General features: G+C 42.3%; 1 protein-coding gene across 3 annotated transcripts; it reads right to left on the bottom strand.

Annotated features, from left to right (window-relative positions):
* Positions 1-868: 868 nt before the first annotated feature.
* On the bottom strand, positions 869-24,183 carry rnf38 (ring finger protein 38). Of its 3 annotated transcripts, none has more exons than XM_015060236.1 (13): positions 24,078-24,183; positions 22,524-23,211; positions 11,360-11,421; positions 6,423-6,625; positions 5,331-5,712; positions 5,077-5,241; positions 4,647-4,811; positions 4,235-4,411; positions 4,040-4,143; positions 3,842-3,926; positions 3,641-3,762; positions 3,441-3,540; positions 869-3,294 (listed from the first exon to the last, which is right to left on the bottom strand). In XM_015060236.1, the coding sequence occupies exons 2-13, from the start codon at positions 23,119-23,121 to the stop codon at positions 3,232-3,234; spliced, it is 2,226 nt and encodes a 741-aa protein (XP_014915722.1). In that variant the 5' UTR covers positions 23,122-23,211; positions 24,078-24,183; the 3' UTR covers positions 869-3,231. The 3 variants fall into 3 exon arrangements, with proteins under 3 accessions (XP_014915722.1, XP_014915723.1, XP_014915724.1); XM_015060237.1 differs by having other exon boundaries at positions 24,059-24,142; XM_015060238.1 differs by lacking the exon at positions 24,078-24,183 and adding an exon at positions 23,635-24,016.
* Positions 24,184-24,246: the final 63 nt, after the last annotated feature.

Raw genomic sequence — 24,246 nt, 5'->3', positions numbered from 1 at the left:
AACTGAGCTGTACAATGAGGAGGCGAGTCAGCCATTTGTGATTCAGGTGTGCTGGACATCTAAAGGTTAACGGACGCTGGGCCTCGAGGACTGGAGTTGAAGATGCATGACCTTGAATTCTCATGTGTCAAATCCTGCTGGAAAATAAGATAAGATCAGCATCTCCATAAAGCTTGGAGAGGGAAACATGAAGTTCTGAATTTGGACTTGATCTCAAGTACCTTGGATCGTGTGCTGCTCCACTCTTTCCATTTTTTTTTTCTTTAATCTTTTGACTTATGCATCTCCTCACAGCCCTTACATGGATTGTTGCTCTGCAATCGTCTCAGGGCTGTGCTTGCCCGGGTTATTTGAGCACCTTTCTCCTCTCACTCAGCTTTCCATTACTGCATTTAAACACGACACCATGAACAGTTATTTTCTTTAGCGGTGCACTTTTGTGGCTTAACCTCCTTGTAAAAGCTTTTTACCTCCTGCTGGACATCCGTCAAACCTACAGGGTTAAACTGTGATCCTTGAGCCACACATGGAGCTGCTGCTGCCATTAACTTTACAGTTTCTTAAGCAGAAAAAATTACTGCAGTGTCCGTCGTCTCCTTAGAGCTTTCATTTAAAAAAAAACAACAAAAAAAAACACTTACAGTAGTTTTGTGTGTCAAAGCAATTCATGAGTTTCGCATTTCGAATAAATTAAGTTTTCTATGATGTTTAAACTTTTTGAGAGGCTTCTACAGGGAGCCTTCCAGGACGACAGAACTACACTGCCACCAAGAGCTCTCATCGTGAAATTACTAACATCTTCGAAAACCTTTACTGGTGATGAGGTGCAAAACGTGAGCTGCAGACAAAATTCTCAACAAGCACAAAGTTAGAAGAGCATGTTATACATTTATTATTGAACCAGCTTTTGAAATCCAAAAGATGGGGGTTGGGGGGGTAAAGGGTTTTTTAAAAAAAAATCATTGCACTACTTAATAAAGTATTACCATAAGTAACTCTCATACAAAATGTACAAATGTTTGTTAAAAATTTCATCATCATCATCATCATCATCATCTTAAGCCTTCAAATGGTTTTGGTTACAGACATAATACATAATGAAACTAATATAACACCATTTGAATAATACAGTTTCAGAGTTTGAAGGAAAACTTCTCAAACAACCCAGCGATCAGAATGAAAGCATGAATCATACCGTTTGCGCCATATTCTAGTAGATAAAAACAAATAGTGGGACTGAGGTAATTGCTAGTGTACCAGAAAACAAAACGATGCAATCGTACGACAAAAAAAGAAAAAGACACACATACGACATCTAGAAACGATGCAGTCCACACTGATTCCCGTGATTTTTTTTCCTAGACGGACGACGCAGAGGAAGAGCGTACATAAATAACAGATTTAGACATAACTGTAGTTTGCACATGATGGAAAGAAAAAAAAAAAAAAAAAAAAAATCTGGTTCGAATGCGTTGGTTGTCCTACGATGCGAGTTGGACCCGGAGAAGACGCACTGGTAGAAAAGGCATTTCAGATGCAGGCCTCTAAAAGTGGCTCAACAAACTTTCAGAGCACTTCATGCAGTGTCTCCTGGAAATGTTGTGCATTAAGATGAAACGGGCAACGACAACGACCTAACAGTAGTTTGAATGGAACATCTTTTTATATTATTATATGACGAATCAACATAAGACCAACGGGAAACAAGTAGATTAACCCCCAAAATGTTCCAATGAAGGGCGGGATGAAAGAAAATCTGCAGTTTTTGCTCCTAAATCTAACCTCAAAAGGTGAGATGATGTGCATAGAAAACAATTATCTGAACAATCTACCGCTTTGTAGTTAAATACTTCTCTTTTTCCTTTTGCTGCTGAGAGTTATTCTGACTTGTTACCAACAAAAGGACGCAGCGTGATCTTTTACTTCACCTCTTTTGGACAGATTCAGCTTTTAAAACCTCTTTGCCTGCATCTCTGGCAGAACATGTCACTACATCAACCAAAAGGACTCAGAAATAAAACAGGTCTCTCAAGAGAAAGTGAAAACTTTGATTGGTTGCGTCTCTGTGGGTGACTGAACTCAAAACCGGTTTGTTCAGAACGCAAAGAAAGCAACGCAGGAATCCAGTCGCTGTAAAGTGCTGAAGCCTTAGATCTGCCAGTGAAACAAAGTGGAGCCAGTTAAAACCTGAAAAGTGTGTCAAAGTTGTTCCTGGTAGACGGTGGAAAAAAATGAGCTGGATCGCCGCCTGCACAGAAGGCGACCAGCAGACACAATAACCTGCTTAAATGACTCGCTCCAACCGTACGGAGAATAAATTAAGATTTTTGCAGAAAAGAAAGCTTGATTTAAAATATTTCTGAATATATTTTACTATCAGATGCAACGTCAGTGTGTGGTTAAAGTTTATGATTTTACAAAACAAGAAAAGTCAACTTCCCAGAGGACAAAAATCTCACTTCAGAAATTTCCTAAAATTTTCCAAAGTATTCTCGACTTCGTTTAAGTTCAAATCAATCCGAGAGCGGAAAACAAATTCTGGAAGTGTGGTTTATTTAGTTTCCCTTTGGGATCAATAAAGTATTTTTGAATTTGAATTATGAATCATTCCAATAAGGAACTTTTCATGAGCAGAACCACATTGACTTGCACAGAAAGAACAAAGTGTCCATGCAAAGTACTTTATCGTCATTCCACACAGTGAAATAAATCTTCGTTTCGCTCCAAACAGGCTGCTTTAACCGTCAGGAAAACAAGGATAGCGAGAGATAAATCTCTTGCGTTCAGTTCAACTCCCTTACAAAGAGCAAAATTTTAAAAGAGCTTTTTTTTTTTTTTTTTCACAACAAAATACGAAACTACTTTTTATGGTTTGTCATAATCCTTAGAAAACCGATTTTTAACAAAGACATCCTTGAAAACAATTACACGTAGGTCCTCTGTTCAGACATGGAAAAGCATTCACGACGACATTAAAAACGGATTTGCAGCTTGGTGTGTTAAGAAGGTAATTCACAGCAACCGTCAGAAGATGGCAGACTAGAAGATGAGTTAAACAAAACAGAAGGCTTCAGAAGTCCAAGTATAAAGTAAGCAAGATTAAGCAGCAGGTTTTGACACCTAAATGCTGTTGCATGTGCAGTGGTCCCAGTCGTTTTGACAGAATGAGTCGGTTCACTTTTTATGGTTTACGCATCCAAAACAGGGTTTGGGGATGGTGGTTGTTTGAGGTCACTCAGCGTCCCGCTGGACCTCAGAGGCATCGGCTCGACAGATAGGGCAGGTGCGGTTAGCCTGGAAAAAAAAAAAACAAGGACGTTCCAAAGGTGAGAAATGAAACTTATGACTTCCTGTAGAAACAAAAAAAAAAAAAAAAACTTTGAAGACAGCTGCATTCAAAACTGATTTTCTTATTTTATGAGAGCAGAAACACAACTCACCTTAAGCCACTTGTCAACACATTTGGCGTGAAACTCGTGATTACAGGGGAGAACTCTGAGGAGCTGGCGGGACTCGAAGTCACACATACAAACGACACATCTGCAGCACAAAAAATAAAATAAAAAGCTGTTAAAACTGCCGCCTGATGGGATAAGAGGAAAAGCACTAAAAATAAAAATAAAAAAATGAAGCTACTCACAGTGTTTGCTCCGACTGATGGTTGTTGGGGTTAAACCTGTATGATGGTAGCTGCTCTATATCTGCCTTGGTCAAACCCCGGGGCTTGGCTTCCCCCAGCCGCTCGGCGAGGTTCAACAGGGCCTGGAGATTTCATATAGAAAGAAAATATTCATCTTCTGGTTCACAAATACATTAAGTTGAAGAACTCAGTTTGTCCTACCTCATAGTTTTCCACCTCTCCGTCATCCACATCCAGCTCTAGGCTGATGGTAGGAGCCACATTCGGGGGAACAGGAAGCATTGACCTGCGAGTTAAAAACAGTGATCAAAATATGCTGCTGGCGTCGTCACGATGAAGCGTTCACCCAAAGCGTGGCTTAACATAAGGAAAGGGGAGTGGAGGGGCAAGAACACTTACAAGAAGTAAGGCAGGAAGCTGGGATGGTAGGGAGACGGGGGCACGGCCTGCTGCGAGCGGTAACGGCGACTGGCGAATCGCCGAGGCATAAAGTGGGGATATGGCTGCAAAAAGAGAAAAAGCAAAGCAATAATATAATCGCTGGATCGATGTGGGATTTAAAAACAAAAGCAAAAAAAAAAATATTCCCCCTACCAGTGTGAAAAGATCTTGCGACAGGGGGTCATGGTGTGAAAGGAACTGGAGCGGAGTGGAAGGCGGCAGGGCGGAGGGAGGCTGGTGGTGGTGGTGATGGTGGGCGTAGCTGAAGCTTCCTCCGACAGGGAGCTGCTCTCCCACTATATCAACCTCGTTTTCAATCCTCTGTAAGGGCTGAGATGAATATCCACAAAACCAAAAAATACACATTAATATGGAACAATATGCTTTACTTTTGTGGTAAATCTCAGCAAAAAGTAAGTACTGCAGTGAAATTTATTTGATGGTTATATGTCATAATAACCCGGAGTACGCTACGATTCTTGTATGGCTTGTGTCGCAATTTTTTCAAACTATACAAGCTAAGCAAATGTAAAGGGTAAGCATTAGAAGCAGACTGTTCGCATACCGATCTTGGCTGTTGAGTCTGAAAAGGCAGGAACTGTGTGGGCAGATGGGGCGGATGGTGGGAGAGATGAGGTGGAGGAGAAATCAGGAACTGAGGGTCACTAGACAGTAGTGAGGGAAATGCGTAGGAAACCGGCAAATGATGCATCGAACATGCCTGTAACATCTAGAAAAATAGAAGCAAGAAAGAGAAAAAGGAAGTCAGTCAAAACAAAAAGTCTGTTTTTTTTTTTGTTTTTTTTTTAAATATCAACTGTAATGTGCCACCTTTGCCACAAGGTGGCGGCTGTGACTTAGCAAACCAACTTCCTCCTCCAAACTGGGAAACGTTAACACACGATAAGCCACTTCCTTTAAAGCACAGAACCATGGAAACTGCAACAAACTGTACAAACAACGCCACATGTTGTACACGGAGGAGTTTCTCTCACCGGATGGTAGTGTTGTCCGGCGCTGAAGACCACACTACAGGTGGGAACCTGCTGCTGAGAGGAGCAGGAGGGGGGGATGTGCTGACCGCTACACAGAGGTGCCGCCAGGCCGTGTGGAGGGACAGGGGTCACTGTGTAGGAGACGGGTATGTTGCCCTGCTGCAGCTGGAGAGAACACAAGCAGCTCGCATCAAAACACACACACTAACTAACACAGGTAAATGTCTCCAACAGCTCGACAGACGCAAACTAACCCGATCGTGCAAGTCCAACACCATGGCTCCTTGCTGCTGTTGTGTTGCGTGATGCTGTTGCTGATGGTGAGGATGGTGATGATGGGGGTGATGATGGGCGGCCGGGTGCAACAGTTGCGACGATAACGTGGGGGGGTGGAAGGCCCGGGGCTCCTCAGAACCTCGGCCTGCGCCGCCAGCTGTGGGGGGCTGAGGATAAGTGCTTGGAGTGTGTGCTGGGTACGTCTGATGCGCCGAGGGAAGGGGGTTGTGGTGGTAGTTTTCGTCCCGACGCTCAGACGGTGACGGGCGAGGCGTAGGTCCTTGAGCGGAGGGATGGTGGTGAAGAGGCGGGTGGCGGGACGGCCTGGAGAGACGGCCACGTTGGCGCCTCGTGGGCGGACTGCAAGAGGGGACAGCAGATCGTTCGCTCCATTCAGAGACTTGCAGAGATATTTACACAGCTGGAGATTTTGCACATTTTGTGACGCTACGCAGACAGGACAAACATGTGTAGGAGAAAAAACACGGTTTTCAAACTTGTTTTAAGTCCAAAAAGTGTGGTTTGTCAGCTTGTCAGCATCATGGGTTTACAATTGTCACTCTGCATGTTCTAGTTTTGAATGATAAACTGAACAACTCAAAGCTTGAGATATTATATCTCACCCTGCTTCAAACTTTTACTTCTCCTGTGTTCATTTGACAAATATTTGTTTCCTTCACTGAAAAGCTGGATTTGTAACGAAACTGAAGAACACACAGGTGGATTTACTAATTAAATGCCTACTGAGGCCAATTGGTTGTTGTTTTTTTAGGAATAATAGTGAAAATGAGGGGTGAAAACCAACTCATGCCACACTTTAGAGATTTACATTTGCAGTACAATTTAAAAACCGTGAATCATTTGCCTTCCATTTCAAAATGATGTTCTGCTTTGCACTGATGCATCAAATAAAAGCCCAATAAAATACTTTAAAATCCACAAACGTCAATGTTACAAAATGGGGGGAAAAGCTTAAGGGCTGTGAATACTTTTGGAAAAACACTGTACATAGGAACTGTGGCACACAAAAAAAAACAAAAAAACAAAAAACAAAAAACAAAAGGTTCTACCTGCGTCTGATCCGTGGAGGAGTGAGGCACCTCTCCTGGTGGTAGTGTGTGTGAGGGTGAGGTTGCCGCCGACTCGGAGGTCCTGACTCCCATGGGCGGATGGGGGGCGACGGCGTAGATGGTAGCGGCGCAGATGAGGTCAGCTGCTCTAAAACGGACTGACTGGACAGCCTCTGGCGCTTCGGACTGGGGCTTTCCTCACTCTGCATAAGGGAGGGGAGAGGGGGAAACAGACGAGTATTGTGTTTAGTGACCCAGAGCATTCATATCAAATACATCTAGTTCAACGCTCTTTGTCCCTCTGGGATACAGTTCATACTGTCGGGCCCTAGAATCCCTTTGTGGCATACCTGTATGGTTCAAACCGCGCGTCTTTCTCCAGGTTCACTGCATCTACGAAGGGGAGCTTTTTACACCGCGAGCACACAGCGGCCCAGAGGGTTCAAAGTTACTTCCTCTCAGAGTGAGGAAATGCAAACAGGAGGCAAGCGCGTACAAGCCCATGTGCAGGAACACGCCCTCAGCTGGACTTGTACTTTCTTGTGTAGTCAGAATAATAATAATAAAAAGAAAAAAGGCGGTAATGTACGTAAACACGGCCAAATAGCTGCGTGTGTAGTCATTCAGTTATCACTGACTCAAGAGTTATCGTATAGCGTTTCCATCCTGTCGACTCATCTGTGAGTCATGTCACTTACAGTCAGCCAGTGACTCTCACACTTGGCACATGGTGAGGCAAGAACACACACAGACCTGCCCGTGTTTCAGTTGTTACTCATTCTCCCTTACGATGAGTCTTGCGGTACACAGCAGGACAGCCAGGTTCTCTCACACACGATTTCTACATCTACCTTTCACTCACGTTCCCCAAACGGCGCCCATTTCAACAAACCTTCACTCTAAAGTAGGAAAGTCATACTATGGAGTATTATTTATTTATTTTTTTTTAAATGACTCAGCGAGCAACTTTTTCTTGCACCAGATCGAACACATGTACAGCTCAGCAGCCCTGAGAGCAGCAGTACGATAGCTAACAGGAAACAGCTGGAGAGCAGACTGCAGAAACACACGCAGTTATGGAAACGCCTGCAGACATGCGCAAATTCACACATGAGCAGCTGCCACTGTTTCTGCAGCCCATAAACACGACCTTCTGAAGATCTGCAGAGGCAACAAAAAAAATAAAAAATCTAATGTGTTTGAACTGTGGGGCCATGAAGAGTTTATGCTAGTAGTTTAGTTATAGTGCCGTGGTTTGATGAGAGCCTGAAGACTTCGCTGGATGTACTAACTAGAGCGATTTCCTTCAGTTGGAGCCAGGAAGGAAGAACTAGGAAAGTATTGAAATATAAAAATTTAGAGATGGATTGAGTTACAAGAAAAGAAAAACATGAGGTAGGGGTCGGAGACGTAACGATCACATTCGAGAGACCTTTTCAAGCCTTTCTGGCTGTGAGCAGTTGCCACAGTGTGTGTGTGTAAGCAGTGGCTGTAAAAGACGGTTTTACTGTTTTTAAACAAGACAAAATAAGCTTCAGGACAATTTGCCCGTTTCTAATTTAAGAAACACTTTGTAAAATTACATTTCAGGACATGTGGCTACTTCTAGCATCTAAAAAAAGCTGGCCACAAAAAAACCCCTCCAAAAACACAAAGTGGCGTGGGTAAAATGAGCAACATCAGTAGTGTCTCTGTTTGCCACTCTAAATTAGCAGCTGGCATCCCTCTGTAGAAAACTTCCTCTTAAAGAGCTTCCAACAGCTTTTAAGATGCACGTTTTTTTATTTTCCCTCTTTAAACTATATAACCCACTGAAATCAGTGAACCGAGTATTATTCCTAAAGCAGCCACTTCCACACTAAAGAGTGTTGTGGTTAGTGCAAACAAGTACAGCCAAGGTATGGTGAGTTTACTGATTTTTGAATTTCAGACCTGCCGCTCACCTGTCAGGATGGGTGAAGGTAAAGATGATGCATGAAAGAACAGAACAGTTCAGTTTTTATTATTATTATTTTTAGGTGCGGTAGGTACTTTCCAGGCACATCAAGTAGCTATGTGACCTTCATTTGATATCAAACATGACTTAAAATAAATTTGACACCTTGTAATTGGCCTCTGTCTCTTTAAGAAGCTCTTCTCAAGACCCCCCTTTCGCACATCATGACAACAATTGTTCTCATTATGTCATTTACAACAGTTCTTAGAAACCCTGGGCTGAGAAGTAGTTTCTATGATAAGATAACTCGCAGGTTTGCAGTTCCACCAGGTGTTTCCTGCCAATTGCTGCTGCCACTAGTCTGGAGGAGCAGCTCCAAAGAGGAGCTTTGTGGAAATAGGTGGCACTTTCTAAGAGCGGGAAAATCATGGAATCCTCAAACAGGATTGAAAGAATCAAAGCAACACTCCAGGTATGTTTTGAGAGAGGGAATGATATAAGATTATACAAACCTCAAAAAGTCAATTTTACATAAAACTGCTCCTTTAAAACATTTTTCTTCAAGAATCAAGAAACAGGTCTCCAAAACTGCAAAGCGTTTGCCTTCTTGTAACTTCAGTGACGCCTTCAACTTGTGCTAAATGACCTGTTTTTGCTTTGGTGAACATGAAGAAGAAAGTAACGAATTAGCACTTTGTAAAAGGACAGATAACACCTGTTCAGGGTGATTTCATTACAGTCAGTCCAGAAAACAACATCTACTCCTCTCCATTACAGAATGAAACTGCGTCCCCTATCTGTTCTTCTTCCTTATTGGCTCCTCTTATCCACCCCATCGCCCCACAACCTCTTTACCAGCCTCGGCCCCAACCCCAAAACCCTTGGGACATGTACTGTGCCCATTTTCATATCTGAGCCACACTCTTTCACCAGCGCACTCTCCCTACCCTGCTCAACAATCTCCTCCCACCCCACCCCCTTTCCCTTGTGTCAGATAAGCTAAACCCATCTTTACCTCCCCACCTCCCTTATTCTTTTCCTCCATCTTCTTGTTTTCTTTCCCCCTTGTGTGTATCTGACCTGTCCCACCACACTCGGACTTAAAATCTGAGGGGGACAAGAGGGGTTGAGAAGAAGGACAAATGCATATGTTCACTCCACAGACATGCAGACTATTTCCCATTAGTATGAAAGTTTGATGGGCCCGTCTCCCTCCGTTAGAGGGAGGGGAACATCATCAGACAAAGGAGTGTACATGTCCTCCAGCGATATGCTATAATTTGGCCTCATGTTCCAAACTGCGGGTTTGTTTGCTGTGTTTGAACATATTTTCACAAGGCTAAAAAAAAGAAAGGACACAAGATGAAAAGCTAAACCAGAAGAAGCAAACTAAAGTGCCCGCTGACTGATATTAAAGCAAGTCTTTGAAACTACGCACCCATCCATCCACTTCTCTTCACCGTCACTGTATTCAGTGCATGTAGAAACCAGGCGGGTCAGATATCCTGACACACCCTTCCACATTCTATTTCACAACATCCCCACTCGGCGTACATGCCTGCAGCGACCCTCTCGGACAGCGACTCCGGCCTCCAGCTGTTGTGGCTTTGCCAACGTTGCTTGGAACCGAAATAAAGTCGGGCAGGCCTGCCGAGATCACGCAGGACAAAAACAACAACAGAGTCCATGTTTTTTTTTTGTTTTTTTTTTTGTCTCTTGAAGGAAGTCGATTTTCTTTCATGAAAGCACACACTGAGCAAATATGGCCGTTTTCTGTTTGAGAGTCATTAATATTTACAGACATGCTTCCAGTAACGCTAATCAAGACCATTTCAAAGCTCGTCTTTGGCTCTTCCACCACTGTCCCTCCCTTCCTCATCCTGCTTTTTGCTTCTCTCACTCCAACCAAGTTCCACAGCTGGAGACTGAAATCATTAGCAACACCCCTCCCCTTTCTTCCCTTCAAGCTTTCTGCAACACTTCAGTGTCCAGCCTCTCCACTTTCTTGTTAATATATGCATGCTTTTAAAAGGTGCTCGCTTGTGGTTATTAAAATCATTTACTGAGTTCTACTTGAACTCCTTCAAACATACATTGAAGTTTTTTTTTTTTTTCTGTCAAACATGCTTTGAAACAATGTTTTTTTTTGTTTTTGTTTTTTTTTAAACCTTAAAGTAACTAAAACACCTCAGCACTTTCCCTGATATAGAGTAACTAAACCGCAGTGCTGTGATTTTATTAGTGGAAACTGCAAGAGGAAATTCACATACAGCTACCGGCAACGTCAAACCTGATCCTCTCACGACGGCGTTGTCGTTTTCAAAAGAATGACGTTCCAGCTCAAGCAGTTACGATAACCAGCATGTCGATGTTTTCAACATTGTTTACCATAATTTACTACTTTGCTCTTTTGAGATCGTCACGGGTAATAGGGCTTTAGCAAACAATCATGCTTGTAAACAATCTGTCAATATATTTATTACTACTCAGGTATTAATTTGTCATCTATGGCTTTCTTTGCAAACACTTATAGTTTTCAGCAGCATCACGTTTGTAGCACTTCACAGACTCCACACCTGCGAACCTCAGTCTGATTCTTTTACGTTACCATATAAACTGCACATGCTTGAGTAAAACATGATCAGAAAATTGTTTTACTGTTTCCTTTGATCTACTAATTCAGAATCAAACAGTTAAGCCAAATCTTCAGTGGCCCACTTTCCCATTCATAAAAGATTGGTTAAAATTTGTAATCAGTGATTTGATTGGGTCAGGCAGGACTTGCTTAAGTTGGGATGTTGTGATGCACACTGACCAATCTCTTGGAATAAACAAGGTAAAATCTCCAGATTAATTCTTTACTCAAATGCCAATTCCAGCATTCTCCTGAAAATATTCTTCCCTCAACAACCATGATTTGATTTATTATCCAAATAATCCCCAACGATAACCTATTTTTTTTAATAATGTTGGCCTTAACAACGAGCGAGTGTTGGCTTACCTTATCCCTCTCCTCTCCATATGCATGGTCAGAGTGGCAGTGGTACGCTCCACCAGAAGCCCCTGCACATAACGAAAACAAAGCAGGCCATGAGCTTTGGGAAATAATGATTCAAACATGATAAAAATATAGTTTGCAGCTTGCTTACGACGATTGCATACAAATCTTGGAGTTTTATTCTGAGAATCATGATAACTGAATGTCCCCCCTCCCCGCCCATCTATGCAAGACTGTAAACTTAAAAATGAGCCATAAAATGAGTTATTACTGTAAGGGGCACTATACAAATAATGTAAATATTTGTATATTGTTGGACCTGATGGATCAGCGTACCCAGTCATTGTGCTGTAAAATCTGTTTATCTGCAGCTTACTTAATCCTTTTGTTGTCATTTTCCTGAAGCCACCTGGAACCGGAAAACAACAACAACGACAACATGTTTGCGAGAAAGGCCTCTGACCACGTATGCGGCATAAAAGTCACTGAAACACATATGGCGTTCTCTCGGCTCAGTACGTATACATACACAAACAGAACAAACACAGTAATCCAGGATTAGAGGAGCTTTCAGATGATACTGCCGCTTGCATCACCGCTAAGACGTTTACTCTTTTGTTTTACCACAATCCTTTCATCTTTTTTTTATTGTCTTTGTCTATTTGCTTTAATTTTATTTTTTTCCCCTTTTTGCGGTGGCCAAATCTTTGGTCGGGTACGTCCTGATCACAGATGGTGGCACCGGTACGCGCTCCAAGGGTAAATGCTCCCAAGGGCACGCCAAGCGAAGCAACCTCTACAATAGAAATGAAGAGAGGTAACCTAGAAGGCATGCGAGAAGAGCCCTTCATAAAAGAGCTTTACACCTATCGGTTGTTAGTGAGGATTTTTTATTTATTTTCTGATTCTAGTCTCCGTCTTTGAAGAAAAGCTCTGACTGACAACAAAGTAGTGCATGTAGAGGAAATAAAAGACGAGGCAGACAGAGTGAAGGTTTTCAGAAGCCCTCAATCGCTAAAAAAGATTAAAATTCTTCTTGTTCTTTTATCTGGATGGGAAGCAACATAAATAACGTAAAGCTTTTATTAGTGAGGTAAAAATATATAATAAAAAAAAAAATAGCTAAAAGCCCAAATCCAGTGAGATAATTTAGGGTCGGAGAACTGACGAAGCATTCATGGGACTCGCCGGCTGCATAGCTCTCCTCCATGCAGCACTCATTCATTGATCACAATGGGCCAAAAACCAGCTTCCTCCCTGAATATGGTCTCACTCACACATTGTCAGAATCCTGTAAATTGAGTCAGAGGCGAGTCATTCAGTTAGACTCACTCTATAGAGCGCAACACTGAGGCAACAGAACATGTTTGAATGACATCATACCCGCTGTTGGGGTAACAGACGACACACTATTTAGCTCTGCAGTCTGGGCCTCCAGGATGGCTGAATAATAGGACTGCAGTATCAATTATAATGTGTGGGGAGACCGTCAGTTCTGTCCCTAAATCTAAGAAAGTTGAATCAATATGCGCTGAACAAAAGAAGCAGAAAACACAGTCAGCACAAAGCTAGAGCTTCTTGAATTGTCTGTACTTTGGTGAAAGTAGATAGACGTCAACAGCAACAACAAAATGGTCCCGTTTGTCTGTCTTGGGTGTAATTAGTGGGTGAACAGAAGAAAAAGCAGGAGCTGGTCCATGAAGAAAACATGAAGGAGGAACAACATGGTCCATGTGGTCAACCTCAAACATAAGACCTAACAGCAGCAGATATGTCCGCTTGTGCTTCAGTGTGTGTGGATCACAAACTTTCCAGTTCAAAATGCAGCATTTTTATTTTCAGTCTGTTTTCTATTTTTCCTTCACTTTGTATGACAAAAAATGACCTGCTTGGACTTTTATTGCCACCTTTTATCCCACCAATCACTAAACAACCCAGTTTGGCAGAGAGGTAAAGCGTATCTAGTCCAAAGTCATTAAACATTAATCAATTCTTTGATGATTGCACAGTGAACTAAACAATCACATTTATAGCGAATGAGTAGTTTAAGCTTGGTACAAATTCCAGCCAGAAAAAAAATGTTTAATTTAATTCAGTTTTATTAATATCGCACCTATTCACAACAATTGTCGTCTTCAGGCACTTCACAAAAAAATAAACATTTCAGTTCAATCATACATAAATCCCAATTGATTCTAGTGCTCAACCAATACAGTAAGCTCAGTTAATTATTCAAAGTGGCTTAAAAAGTTTCTATCCAAGTCGTGTTATCACAGAGTGACATGGACAAGTGAAATAAACGTGGAAATACTTAAGGAAGCCCACTATTTGTTATATGTCGAGAACTCCACCTTCTTTCTCTCTCAATTTTGAAAATTAATTTAAAAATATGTTTAAGTTTGCAGACAGGAGATTTTATTTTCTAACTACACGTTAAACTACCGCCAACTTCATTCTGCAAGCAGAAGATGCAGAGCAGCTGTGGAGGAAGGAAAACGCCGGTGACAGGAAGAGGGCAAAGCGGAGGTGAAGAAGAGGAGGAAATGGATGTAAGAGAACATTAAAAAAGTGTGAGAGCTCCGAGGAGGAAAGTTTGACAGGAAAGGACGCGGAGTGGAGGAACAAACATGAGGAAAACGACTGGAGGAAAAGCGGCAGTGGAGGGTGAGGGAACAGCCAGACGGAGCAGAGTGGGGGTTGTGGCTTCTGCTCTTGACTGCTATTGATTTTCTGCACAACTCGGAGTGCATCAGCTATTTCTATCCATTTCCTCCACTTCTCCCCTCCCTTTCTCATCCCCCCCTCTTGCACTGGCCAAGGTACCCTCCTTCATACGCTGCCTCCTCCTCCTCCTCACACTTTCCATCCCTTCATTACATCCCTCCCTGCCAGCGATCCATTTCCCTATCAGCCAACCTGTCTGTCTCCCATATATTCCAGCCGCTTTATCACACAGCATCCACATTTCCTGTCCTTGCCCTATCGCGCCATCTCTGTCCGTGATCCCCATCACCCCCCGTTTGCGCTCCAAGGTAAACTACCTCTTCCCGTTCCGGGCGACAAAACCACTGGAGAGAGCAGCTGGTTTGACGGATAAGAGCCGAGATAAGAAGCAGAGCAGCTGTACTGTAAGAACAAAACAGCCCGATGGACAGAAGACCGACTGATGCAACGCTTTCTAAAGAAAATTGAACATATGTGAAACACAAACCCACACATACATGCACGCACTTCTCACACCACCCCGCCTTCTGAACACATGTCACTGCACATTTCACACTGAAGCGGAAAGCTGTCACAGAACATGTTGGTAAAGATTGCCCAGATAATGCTTGTTTTGAATATTTGATGGCACAAATGTGTGTGCACATTCCGCTTTTTGTATGTTTTCCTGTCGCGTAACATCTCCACCGTCACCATGTTCCTTTCGTTCCCTGTCCTAGCTGCCACATTAAAGTTGCTTATCCGTCTCTGGCTCTTGGGAGTAAAATTAAACATCAGACAAACTGTTTGGAAGCAGAAGTTTGTACACTTCATATTGAGGAGCCTGAGTGTAGAGGTAGCAACTTTAAGCTAGCGCACAAACCCATTTATAGTGAAGATAAAAAAAATAGATCACTCTCCAATTTAGAAAAAAAGCTAACAGGAAAGCACTAATCAGTTGTGTGAGTCCACTACTACTCTAAGCAAAGACAATGATCACAAAATTGACATTTTAAACCATTCTGAGCATCTTATCCTGATAATTAGCAAAGTTAGCACAGCTACCAATATTAAAATATCAGTCTATGTGTGGAGCTCTCTAGAGAACACAGATATTCATCTCAACTCTGAGATTTCCAAAAGGCTACAAACACTTCCAAATCCAGCATGACTGAAAAGTTTCGAGCTCAAAAGGATAAAACAGAGCAGCTCATAATGTACTTCATTTAGCCTTCTAATTATCTGCTTTGCACGTTTGTGCAACCCAAAAGAACCACAGTCAGGTCTCAGCTTTTCAGAGAATAGCCTCTTACATTTCTGTGCTTCAACCAACTTCATTTTGAACTCCTGACTGATGCTGAAAACAGCTAACAATGAGTCTTCCTCTCTCAGCAACAGCATCTACACAGAACAGCGGTTGTCGGCTCACATTGTGCCTTCAATGACAGGAAAAAGATTTGATTTTTGAACTTGCCACTGGCCCATTTCTCTGAGCATCTCTAGCCAACAGTAGCTAATTTAACTTCATTAAGTTTTTTTCTTTAAATATGCATCAACACCATACCACTTTTAAAGTCGGAGCCAACTTTTATGCTCAGATTTACTTGGAAACGCTGTGTATTCAAACAGAAACGATGCATCTGAGCATGAACAAGCGTAATTTCGTAACGACTGCTCTTGACAAATCAAAAATAATCCCTGTCTAAAGATGACAGATTTAATTTAGAAAGCACCTTTAACAGTAACTCAAAGCCTAGCCCTGCCAGAAATGCATGACGAGGCCCATCCAGCTTCTGAAGAAAACCTATGACGGTATTTCCACCTGTCATTTGTGATTTTTTCCCCCCCATTTGAACTTATGAATTTAAGTGCAACATGCTGCTGCTTTTCCTGACATCCTTTCAGAGATCTGCCATTACGACCGTTTTAGAAGCAAAGCCTTACAACCTGCAAGCACAAGTTTATGACAGTCCCCAACAGCGCAAGTCACTGAGGAAGTTTGTGACGCATGAAACGCACGAGGCTAACCACTCCTTCAGACCATATGATATTACTCACTCTATATTCTGCATTCACAGCCAAAATCGTCCTTCTCTATCCCGTAGATACAAATATAAAACAGCTGATGAGCTGTGTTTTTAGATGGCTGTGGTGGGGTGGAGATACCACTGAAACAAAAAAAGTGCTCCCCAACTAACTTTGACCTTATCGTTAAAACATAATTTGAACTTGTATCGAAGTCCCAGTTTGTATTTTTACCACAGCGCAATTTATGTGCTTTAAAATTGAGCACATGAGACCTCACTGCAGATTGAATTTCTCTAAAAATGGATATTTGTAAAAGTGGGGTAGCTGTATGAATTCATAAAATAAATAGTGAAAGAAAAAAATAAACTTCTCCAGTAACAGTCTGGTTTTAAAGGATATAAATTGGAAACTTGTGACTAAGTGACAGTTTTCTACCATTCCTGCAGCATGTTGTGCCATATGCACAGTATGTCCAGCTGTCTTTTTTCTTTCTTTTTTGGCCACAATACAAACAAAATTTCTAAGACTTTCTAAACTGGATGATATTTGGCATATCTTAAAGATGATGACTGAAATAACCATATTTACCTTGTATCCTGGCAGTGGATCATAATACAGGAAGGGCTTGGAGAAGAAAGAGTATGTTACACTTGACTAACTTTTTAAAGTACTCTTCTGAACTTGTTTGAATAGTAGAGTCCTTTCTAAATGATTTACACCCCTTGAACTTTCTTACAGTTTGTCACAGACAAAAATCTGGTACATTTTGCACCTTCAAACAAAGGATTGAAGAATTTTGAAGACTAAGGAAAATGATGTGTTCTTTTTATCTTACTTGTGCGTTTTCCCCCATTTTTTATGGTTGTTCTTTTGGGGGCGTGGTGGGAATATTTTAAATATCTTCCAGTTCCTGAGTCATATGTTCTTTACAAAATTAAAGTTTATGGCTCTTTGAGAGAGCAAAATTGCATCATTATGCCATTATCAATACATTACTTGAAAATGGTCTCAAAACAACATTATTATTGTTTATCACAATGATTTCTGGGTCAATTTGTTGTCATGACAGGCCTCGTTGCCAACACTACAAGAAGTGATTCTAACTCTCAACTAGGACTGCTTTGGTTTTCTACAACCTGAAGATCAACTTGGATATTACACTCGCTAAATAATCTTTGAAAAAGTCTCAATGTCACTCCCGTTTCATAATTTCTTTAAACAACATTGGGAAATTGTGAGATAACTTTCCCAGAATAGGGTGATAAAACCCAAGTGAAATTTTTAAGAAGGACGTCTCGGACGACGTTGCAGTCATCGTCCTTCTGAGTTCCAGCCAGCAGAACAGAAAGCAACAGATTTGCTGCCATGACAGAACCAGGCCTCATCTCCTGAACAACTGGCCTGCTTAAATCAACAGAGACAGCCGGTCAACATGCAAACAGTCGGGGCAAACAGCACCTCCTGCCCATCCTTCTTCCTCCTCTCGGCGCTCAGTCAGGGGCTGCTCTACAGGTTGTAAGCTCAGAGGCTGTTTGCAAGTCGGGTTTCCTCTCTGTGCTTTGCTTACAGTGCTGCCCGTGATATCCTCCTCCTCCTGCCAGCTCCGGTTTGCGAGGTTTGCTCACATGCTCCCTTTCTTAATACTCACAGGACTCCATCTAATTAGCTCTCCCTTTTCTCTCCTCAACCTCTTTCTGCACCTGACCCTTCCTTTATAAACAGAAAATATGCACTGCGCTTCCTCGCAACTCCAGTAAACCTGCCAAATCCCACACAACGTCTTTTTAAACTAACCCTACTTTTTTTTTTCTTCTGGAACATTTTTTGCACTCTTACTGGCCTTTCTCTTCTTTTTATATTGACATTTCTTAAGGTTTCACCTGACCTTTGGCATTCTTTCCCTCTTAGAAGTACTTTTTCCAAACCACAACAAAGCCCATCTCTTAGATTTTAGGCCACATTTAAGGTCACCAGTCCACTCTTCCAGGAATCCTCTCCTCCTGACCAAAGTGACTTCTTTGTTGTTTATTTGAAGTGAAAGAGCATCACGAAACCCCTACTAGTTGGTAAATCAGAGTGAAAGGGTTTCTCTTCTCACTGCAGGGGGTTGCCTGGGTGCCAAGACAAAGGAAAGTAAAAAAAAAAAAAAGAAGAAGAAAAAGAACTTAAAACAACGTGAATGTTTCCAGTTCTGTCAGAGACAGAGGGATGGAGAGGTAGATGTAGAGTGGCTGTAGTGTCTGCCTCGCTGCTGCTTTGGGCAATCCATTAAAACGATCCCTCCATTAGACAAATGTGAGGGAGGAGGCCAAAGAAAATGGATCGGAGGGGTACAGAAAGGGTTGAACGATCCGGAGGGGAGGGAGAAGGGAATGTGGCTAAAAGAGGACAGGCTGTGACAGAAGTGGGACAGAATCAGGACAGGATATCAAATGCTACAGACAATGTTTTTTGGGCTTCTCCCCTCCCCTTTTTTTTGCTCGGATCAATCTGGCAGTGCTTTTTGCACACTTTGGAGACACTTATCTCAATGGACGTTACAATTCGAAAACCAGGTGGGCACAGTCATGTGCGCAGCAAACAAGACGGTCTGTCAAAGAAAAAAAGGGAGCACTCGAGACAATAAAAAAGAATGAACAAATGAGGTAGAGAGGACAAAAAAAAAAAAGGGTCCAAAAGAATTACAGCAGACTACAAAGGGAAGAGAGGAGAGAGGGAGCGGGGCGGGGACTGAAGAGTTACAGGACAGCTTTATCTTTCATGTCCAATGCAGGTGACTAGCATGGGAAGGATGGATTAAGTATCTCTCCTTTTCTTTCACGCTCAGCCAACAAGGAAGGCTGATTCTGGGAATGAAGCGAGGGTCTAATAAGGAGTGTTGTTCTGGGAAGAGTCCAGATAACCAGCTGCTTTACTCTGCTAAAAGAATATTCAACTCCCAATTATCCTGAAACATTTCTGTCGTCAAATGAGTGATTCAGATATTACTCAGCAATAATGTCCTCCCTCTGTGCAATAAATTTGAGAAGTTTCAAATGCTAAGTGAAAAAAAAATAGCGTAATTAAAGTTAGTAATGTTTCCCTTTTTCCATATGTGTGCAATGCAGACTTCAGTAAAAATGTGTTGACAAATCTGAAGCTGCTGTTTATATGCATATTGCCTGTTAGTAATGTGAGGAAAAGGATGGAGGGGAGCTCTGTCAGGGAGCCAAAACATGATGGGGAAACTGTGCTTTGGGAATACCCCTGTTTTTATTACAATATACTAGAAATACACCAATAAAAAATGTTGTTGTTTTTTTACCTCAAGAGAACCATTTTCAGGCTGATCAGTCCTGTCTGTCTATCCAATCCGATGACCGGATGTCAGAAGCTCAACAGACAAATGCTAATTAGCACCAAGGGTTAATAGGTCATACTGACAACAACACTGCTCGCTGCGGAAGTTGCTACTGAGGGAAGGGGACTAAAGGTTAGTTACTGTCAACATGGCAGGTATTCAAATCAAACGGAAAAAACAGAAATGTAAGAAGCTATTTAAGAAGGAAATATTTTCTACTACATCAACGGTGCATTTGGGCAGCAAGAGAGAGCAAGACCTATAGGAGATAATACGAAGGTTGTAAAGCGAAGTTGCTCTATTTTATTGATTTTTTTTTTTCAATCTGTGACATGTTGGCAATATTTTGGAAACCCCAGAGTTCTACATTCTCCTAAGAAAATATGTACATGAAAACCTCCTTTTGTTATCCTAAAGACAGCTTAAAATGTAAATAGGAATCATTTGGCCTTTGGTCTATATCTGAAATCCTGTTTCACAGTTGGTTCTCTTTAACTTATATTTTGAATACTGTTTGGTTTTAGGGATTTTTATCATATTATGCTTCTTAAAGAAAAATCCGAGTTGGACAAACGTTATATTGGGAAGTCAAAGCTTTTCCCACCAGATAGAAAATATAAGTTAATATTGTCAGTTTCCCTAAATGGCTCTCACCTTTGGATGTTAAATACAAAATCGGGATATGAACTCAGGCCTGTTTTCATTGGCAGTGATCACCATAGAGTCAATTGACCCTTTTTGCCATTGGCTGCTCATAAACCATGCTAACATCTGTGCTGCAGAGAAAGAGAATTTCAAAACAGGTTTACTCGGCTAACCAGAGGTAAAGCTTTGTATGAAAATTGCCTGCAGGCAAGTTTCTGATTGATGGTACGAGAGACATTAACTGCAAGAACTTCCTCTAACAAACCTCCGCACTCACCCAAGTATACATCAAAAAGAAGAAATATGTTTCTACAGAAGATAAAGAAGAAGAAGAAAAAAACATCACTGAGAAAAAAAGATTTCAATCACTAAAGATGTTTTTTATGTTAGCCTAATGTTTTTGTTTTTTTCTTTAAAACACATAATGCTGCATGACGCTGTATGGACCAGACAAGTAAGCTGAACACACAGGGGAAATGGAAAAGCTCCATGTCTGTGTCATTATCTGTAGCACTGCAAAGACCTAACAAAAAAGAACAATTATATAAATAAAATAATCACTCCTTTTAATATACAGTCAAACTTAAATAATCCTAATTTCAGACAAAATGCCTTGACCAGAACAGCCCTACTACCATTTATATAAGACATCTACAATAGAAAGTGATGAGTGATCGTCTCCCCTGCTGATCGTAAAGAGATTTTAACAGAGACCAGGGGAGGAAATGACACAGGTAATCAGGTTTAAATGCTGCAGACATTTGTGTTATTTGAGTCACAGCTATGGTAAGACTGAAGTGCAGTCCTGTGTGCAGGTTCTGCTTCCCAGCTCTCACTAAACATCCTTGCAATGCCTTCAACTGAATTCAGCTTGGATCCAAGTACAGTTTATTCATTCCATCCGTTGATTCAAGCAATCCCACATGTCATAAATAAGCTATTTTGACAGTGGAAATTACAGGCTGCTAACTCTGATGACGAAAAGGACGTGAATGATGCAGGCTGGTATGGCAATTTCTTAATCGTCTTTCAATCTCTCTCCCATGTCACTCTAAAGAAATACAGACAATTCCTAGCCAATCAGTAAGCACGGCACTGCTCAGAAAATGTGCACGGTTTGGGGGCCTGTTTGCTTAGACAGGTTCAGCTGTTTTAGTCTGGCTCTGCAGGACAGGTAATTCCAGTCTCAATTAAATGCTGCAGGGTTCTTTGAACACACCAACAAGCACTTTCTGTTTAAAGGTGCCTTTGTTTTTATTCTAATGAACCTTCAGAGACTGATTTTATATCATTTTTTTAATAGGAAGTTTTGGTAAGCTGAGTGCTGTTTTGCTGGATAACATGACTGAGGAAGCAGAATTTAAAAAATAAATGAATAGAGTTCAATATGACAACACAAAAATACCAAATACATAAATTCCAGCTTTATCTTTATGAGCAGTTAGTTAACAGCCATAGCATCAAGATTTAGGTTGGTGAAATATGTTCCCTCATAACTTTTTTGGAGTGTTTTGTGTCTGCGTTAGACAAAAAAAAAAAAAAAAAAAATCGTTAACCACGCTTTGGAGAAGGTGAAACTCTAGCCGAGGTGTTTCTATGTTACACGGTTCACTGCACTTGAATTGCTGTCTGAGTGACCCTGCATGTACACCCAGCAACAACCCCACACTCAAAGTTCATCTTTGTTAAGGAAAACGTCAAGACATAAGTTACCAAGGCAGCTGCTGGTAAAAACATAACTACAAGCATCTTTAGAGCCAACACAAACTGCAAGTGGAAAGGATTTTTTTTTTGTAAACCTGGACATAAAACTGAATGCATCATAGCCAGAGCTAAATCTTCAATTACATACTTTCAATAAAGCTATTACAGTATGTAAAGTGTCTAATCGTGCAATTTGTTGTTAGAAACCGCATCAACAAATAGTCTAGTATTCTCCACATACAAAGGAAAAACCCCATGCCTACTTTGGACAAACTTTAGCCTGTGCACAACAAGTCTTGTTACCTAGCTACAGAAGTATTTGCAGAATTGACTAAATGTGGAGGTGCTACACCGCTATAACAAAGTGAGGTTTACATCCTGTTCTCAGCTGTTCTGTTGGCTTGAGGCTGCCCCAGTCCACACACACACACACACACACACCAACAAAAATGCCGCTGCTGTTCATTAAACTACTGGATAAGTGTTAACTCTGCACCGCCCGGACAAGCCCATGTAACACCCCATCTAATTAGAGCACATCAAACGTCTCCGCACATACACAAACAGTACTGTCATGCCAGCCCTACAGGGCAGTCACCCCCTCACTGTTTCAATTTGGCTCTAAAAACACCCCCCGCCCGCCCCAGACTGCCATGCATCCCTTCAAGGCAGAGGTTGTGTGAAAACAAAAGTCCAATAAACGTGAGACTTCTCTCTCACTGACAAAAGTCGAGTGGGGACATGTACCTGTCATCGGGATGTGGTGCGCCCCGGGCACCGAGGGGAGCCGGTGAATGCCGGGAGGGGCGTTGCTTCCCGGTGCTCGCTGCTGGTTCTCCGGGTGATTGCTGTGAGCTCCGAGCGGTGCGCAGCCGGCTCCGTGCTGCTGCTGCTGCTGCTGCTGCTGGTGGAGGAGGTGGTGGTGGTGGTGTTGGTGGTGGCTGGACACCGTAACTCCGGTGTTGTTACCCCCAACCCCGTACTGCTGGTAGTATCCAGACCGAGAACGCGATCGAGTCCGAGGGGGTTCCATAGTCATTTGGTGGGGGTGAGAGAGGTGGAGGAGGAACGAGGAGGAGGAGGCTGCGGTCGGGGACTGCGGAGGAGAGCCGCTGGTCGAACCGGGCTGTACAAAGCTCCGAGCGCCGCTGTGGCTGAAACTGAAGCCCCCGAACCCCGCTCTGCCCCCCTCGGCGGCCCCGTACTCTGTACGCTCCGCCGACTCTGCCGCCCCCGCCTCTTCGAATAAATCAGCCCCTTTAGGGACAGGCTCCGGGGTGGAGGGCAGCCGGGGGCAAACTCTGGGCTCCTGAGTCGCTGGCTGTCCAGCGGTTGCGATTGGCATTTCCTTTCGGGGGATTTCCTCTACTTCTTTCTTTTTTTTTTTTTCTGAGCTTTTTCTCTCGTTTCCTCCCACAGTAGCAGCTTTAAGGGGCTGTTGGGAGAGAAAAAAGTTTGAGAATGAAATAAGTTAAAAATGTATGTTAAGAAAAGTTAATACACTTCGTCCACTACACACAACAAAACTGGTTCAACAACTAGCGATAAACCCCCTTCACAGAAACTCTTGACACAGAGACGATCCTCAATTTCGTATTTAATACAAATAAGCGTAAATGTAAGGTTTTAAAGTGAAAACACCCGCTTTGAATCAACATTTATTCAATCGCTCATTGACAAGGTTTACTTAATCGGAGTTTAACTTCGGGGGAGGCTAACGCTGGGGGAGATGCTAGGGTTAGGCGCAGAGATAAAAGCGATATTACAATTTTCTAGCCAGTTAAACAACCGCGTTTCTATACCATTTCACCTAGTCTTCATTGTGTTTTCTCCTTAATTAAGTTTACATTAACTTTACCCTTTATTTAAACTTGTTTAGCCAGTCTGCGTAATGTCGCTCGTTAGCTTGGCAAGCCTCGCCAACCAACCAACCCCTCCTCCAGCAGCGACCAACACAAGAGAAAAAAATCCCGGAGCTAACGAGCAACGCCACAAATCCCCTTAAAACGCCGGGTAACTGGTAGAAAAACGTTTAAAAATGATCCAAAAATGGTTTAAGTTGGGTTCTTGGCGTTACGTTGAGTCGCCGGGTGGTGGTGAGTCCCCCAGCTGTGAAGACGCGAACAGCGAAGCGCTGAGAGAAAGATTGGAGAGGAAAAAAGTGGTGAATCTAGAATTGGAAAGAAAGAACCGGGGCTAAAATTAACACGGTCAAGAGATAAGACCCCGCCTCAGAGAACACCGCTGAAACCAGGTCAATTTCCCCCGTCTGGAGTACGTACTTCACCAGGAAAGTCATACCTTCAACGCGCTCCTATCTGTCGATATTATTGTGAGCCCTGTGAATGTGAGCGTATGAGCCCAGTGTGAAATGTGACAGACCGTCAACGCTCAAGTCGGATTTCACGACGCTCGACCAATCGATGCCAGAGAAAACGATCGTGTTTGAAGTCTCTCTCTCCCCGCTCCC

The sequence above is a fragment of the Poecilia latipinna genome, unplaced genomic scaffold (assembly GCF_001443285.1).
Source record: "Poecilia latipinna isolate Pla-1442-1.1 unplaced genomic scaffold, P_latipinna-1.0 Scaffold1695, whole genome shotgun sequence".
Taxonomy (NCBI): domain Eukaryota; kingdom Metazoa; phylum Chordata; class Actinopteri; order Cyprinodontiformes; family Poeciliidae; genus Poecilia; species Poecilia latipinna.
Note: the sequence above shows the minus strand (reverse complement) of the source record. Positions and strands in the feature narration are given on the sequence as shown.

Bases quoted from the DNA above. Each gene is read 5' to 3' on its own strand.
- rnf38 (XM_015060236.1), bottom strand. From the start codon at position 23,121: ATGCCAATCGCAACCGCTGGACAGCCAGCGACTCAGGAGCCCAGAGTT. The intron at 11,422-22,523 runs GTACATGTCCCC...CGTTATGTGCAG, and splicing joins GCACCACATCCCGATGACAG to GGGCTTCTGGTGGAGCGTAC. The intron at 4,812-5,076 runs GTGAGAGAAACT...CTATTTTTCTAG, and splicing joins CCGGACAACACTACCATCCG to ATGTTACAGGCATGTTCGAT.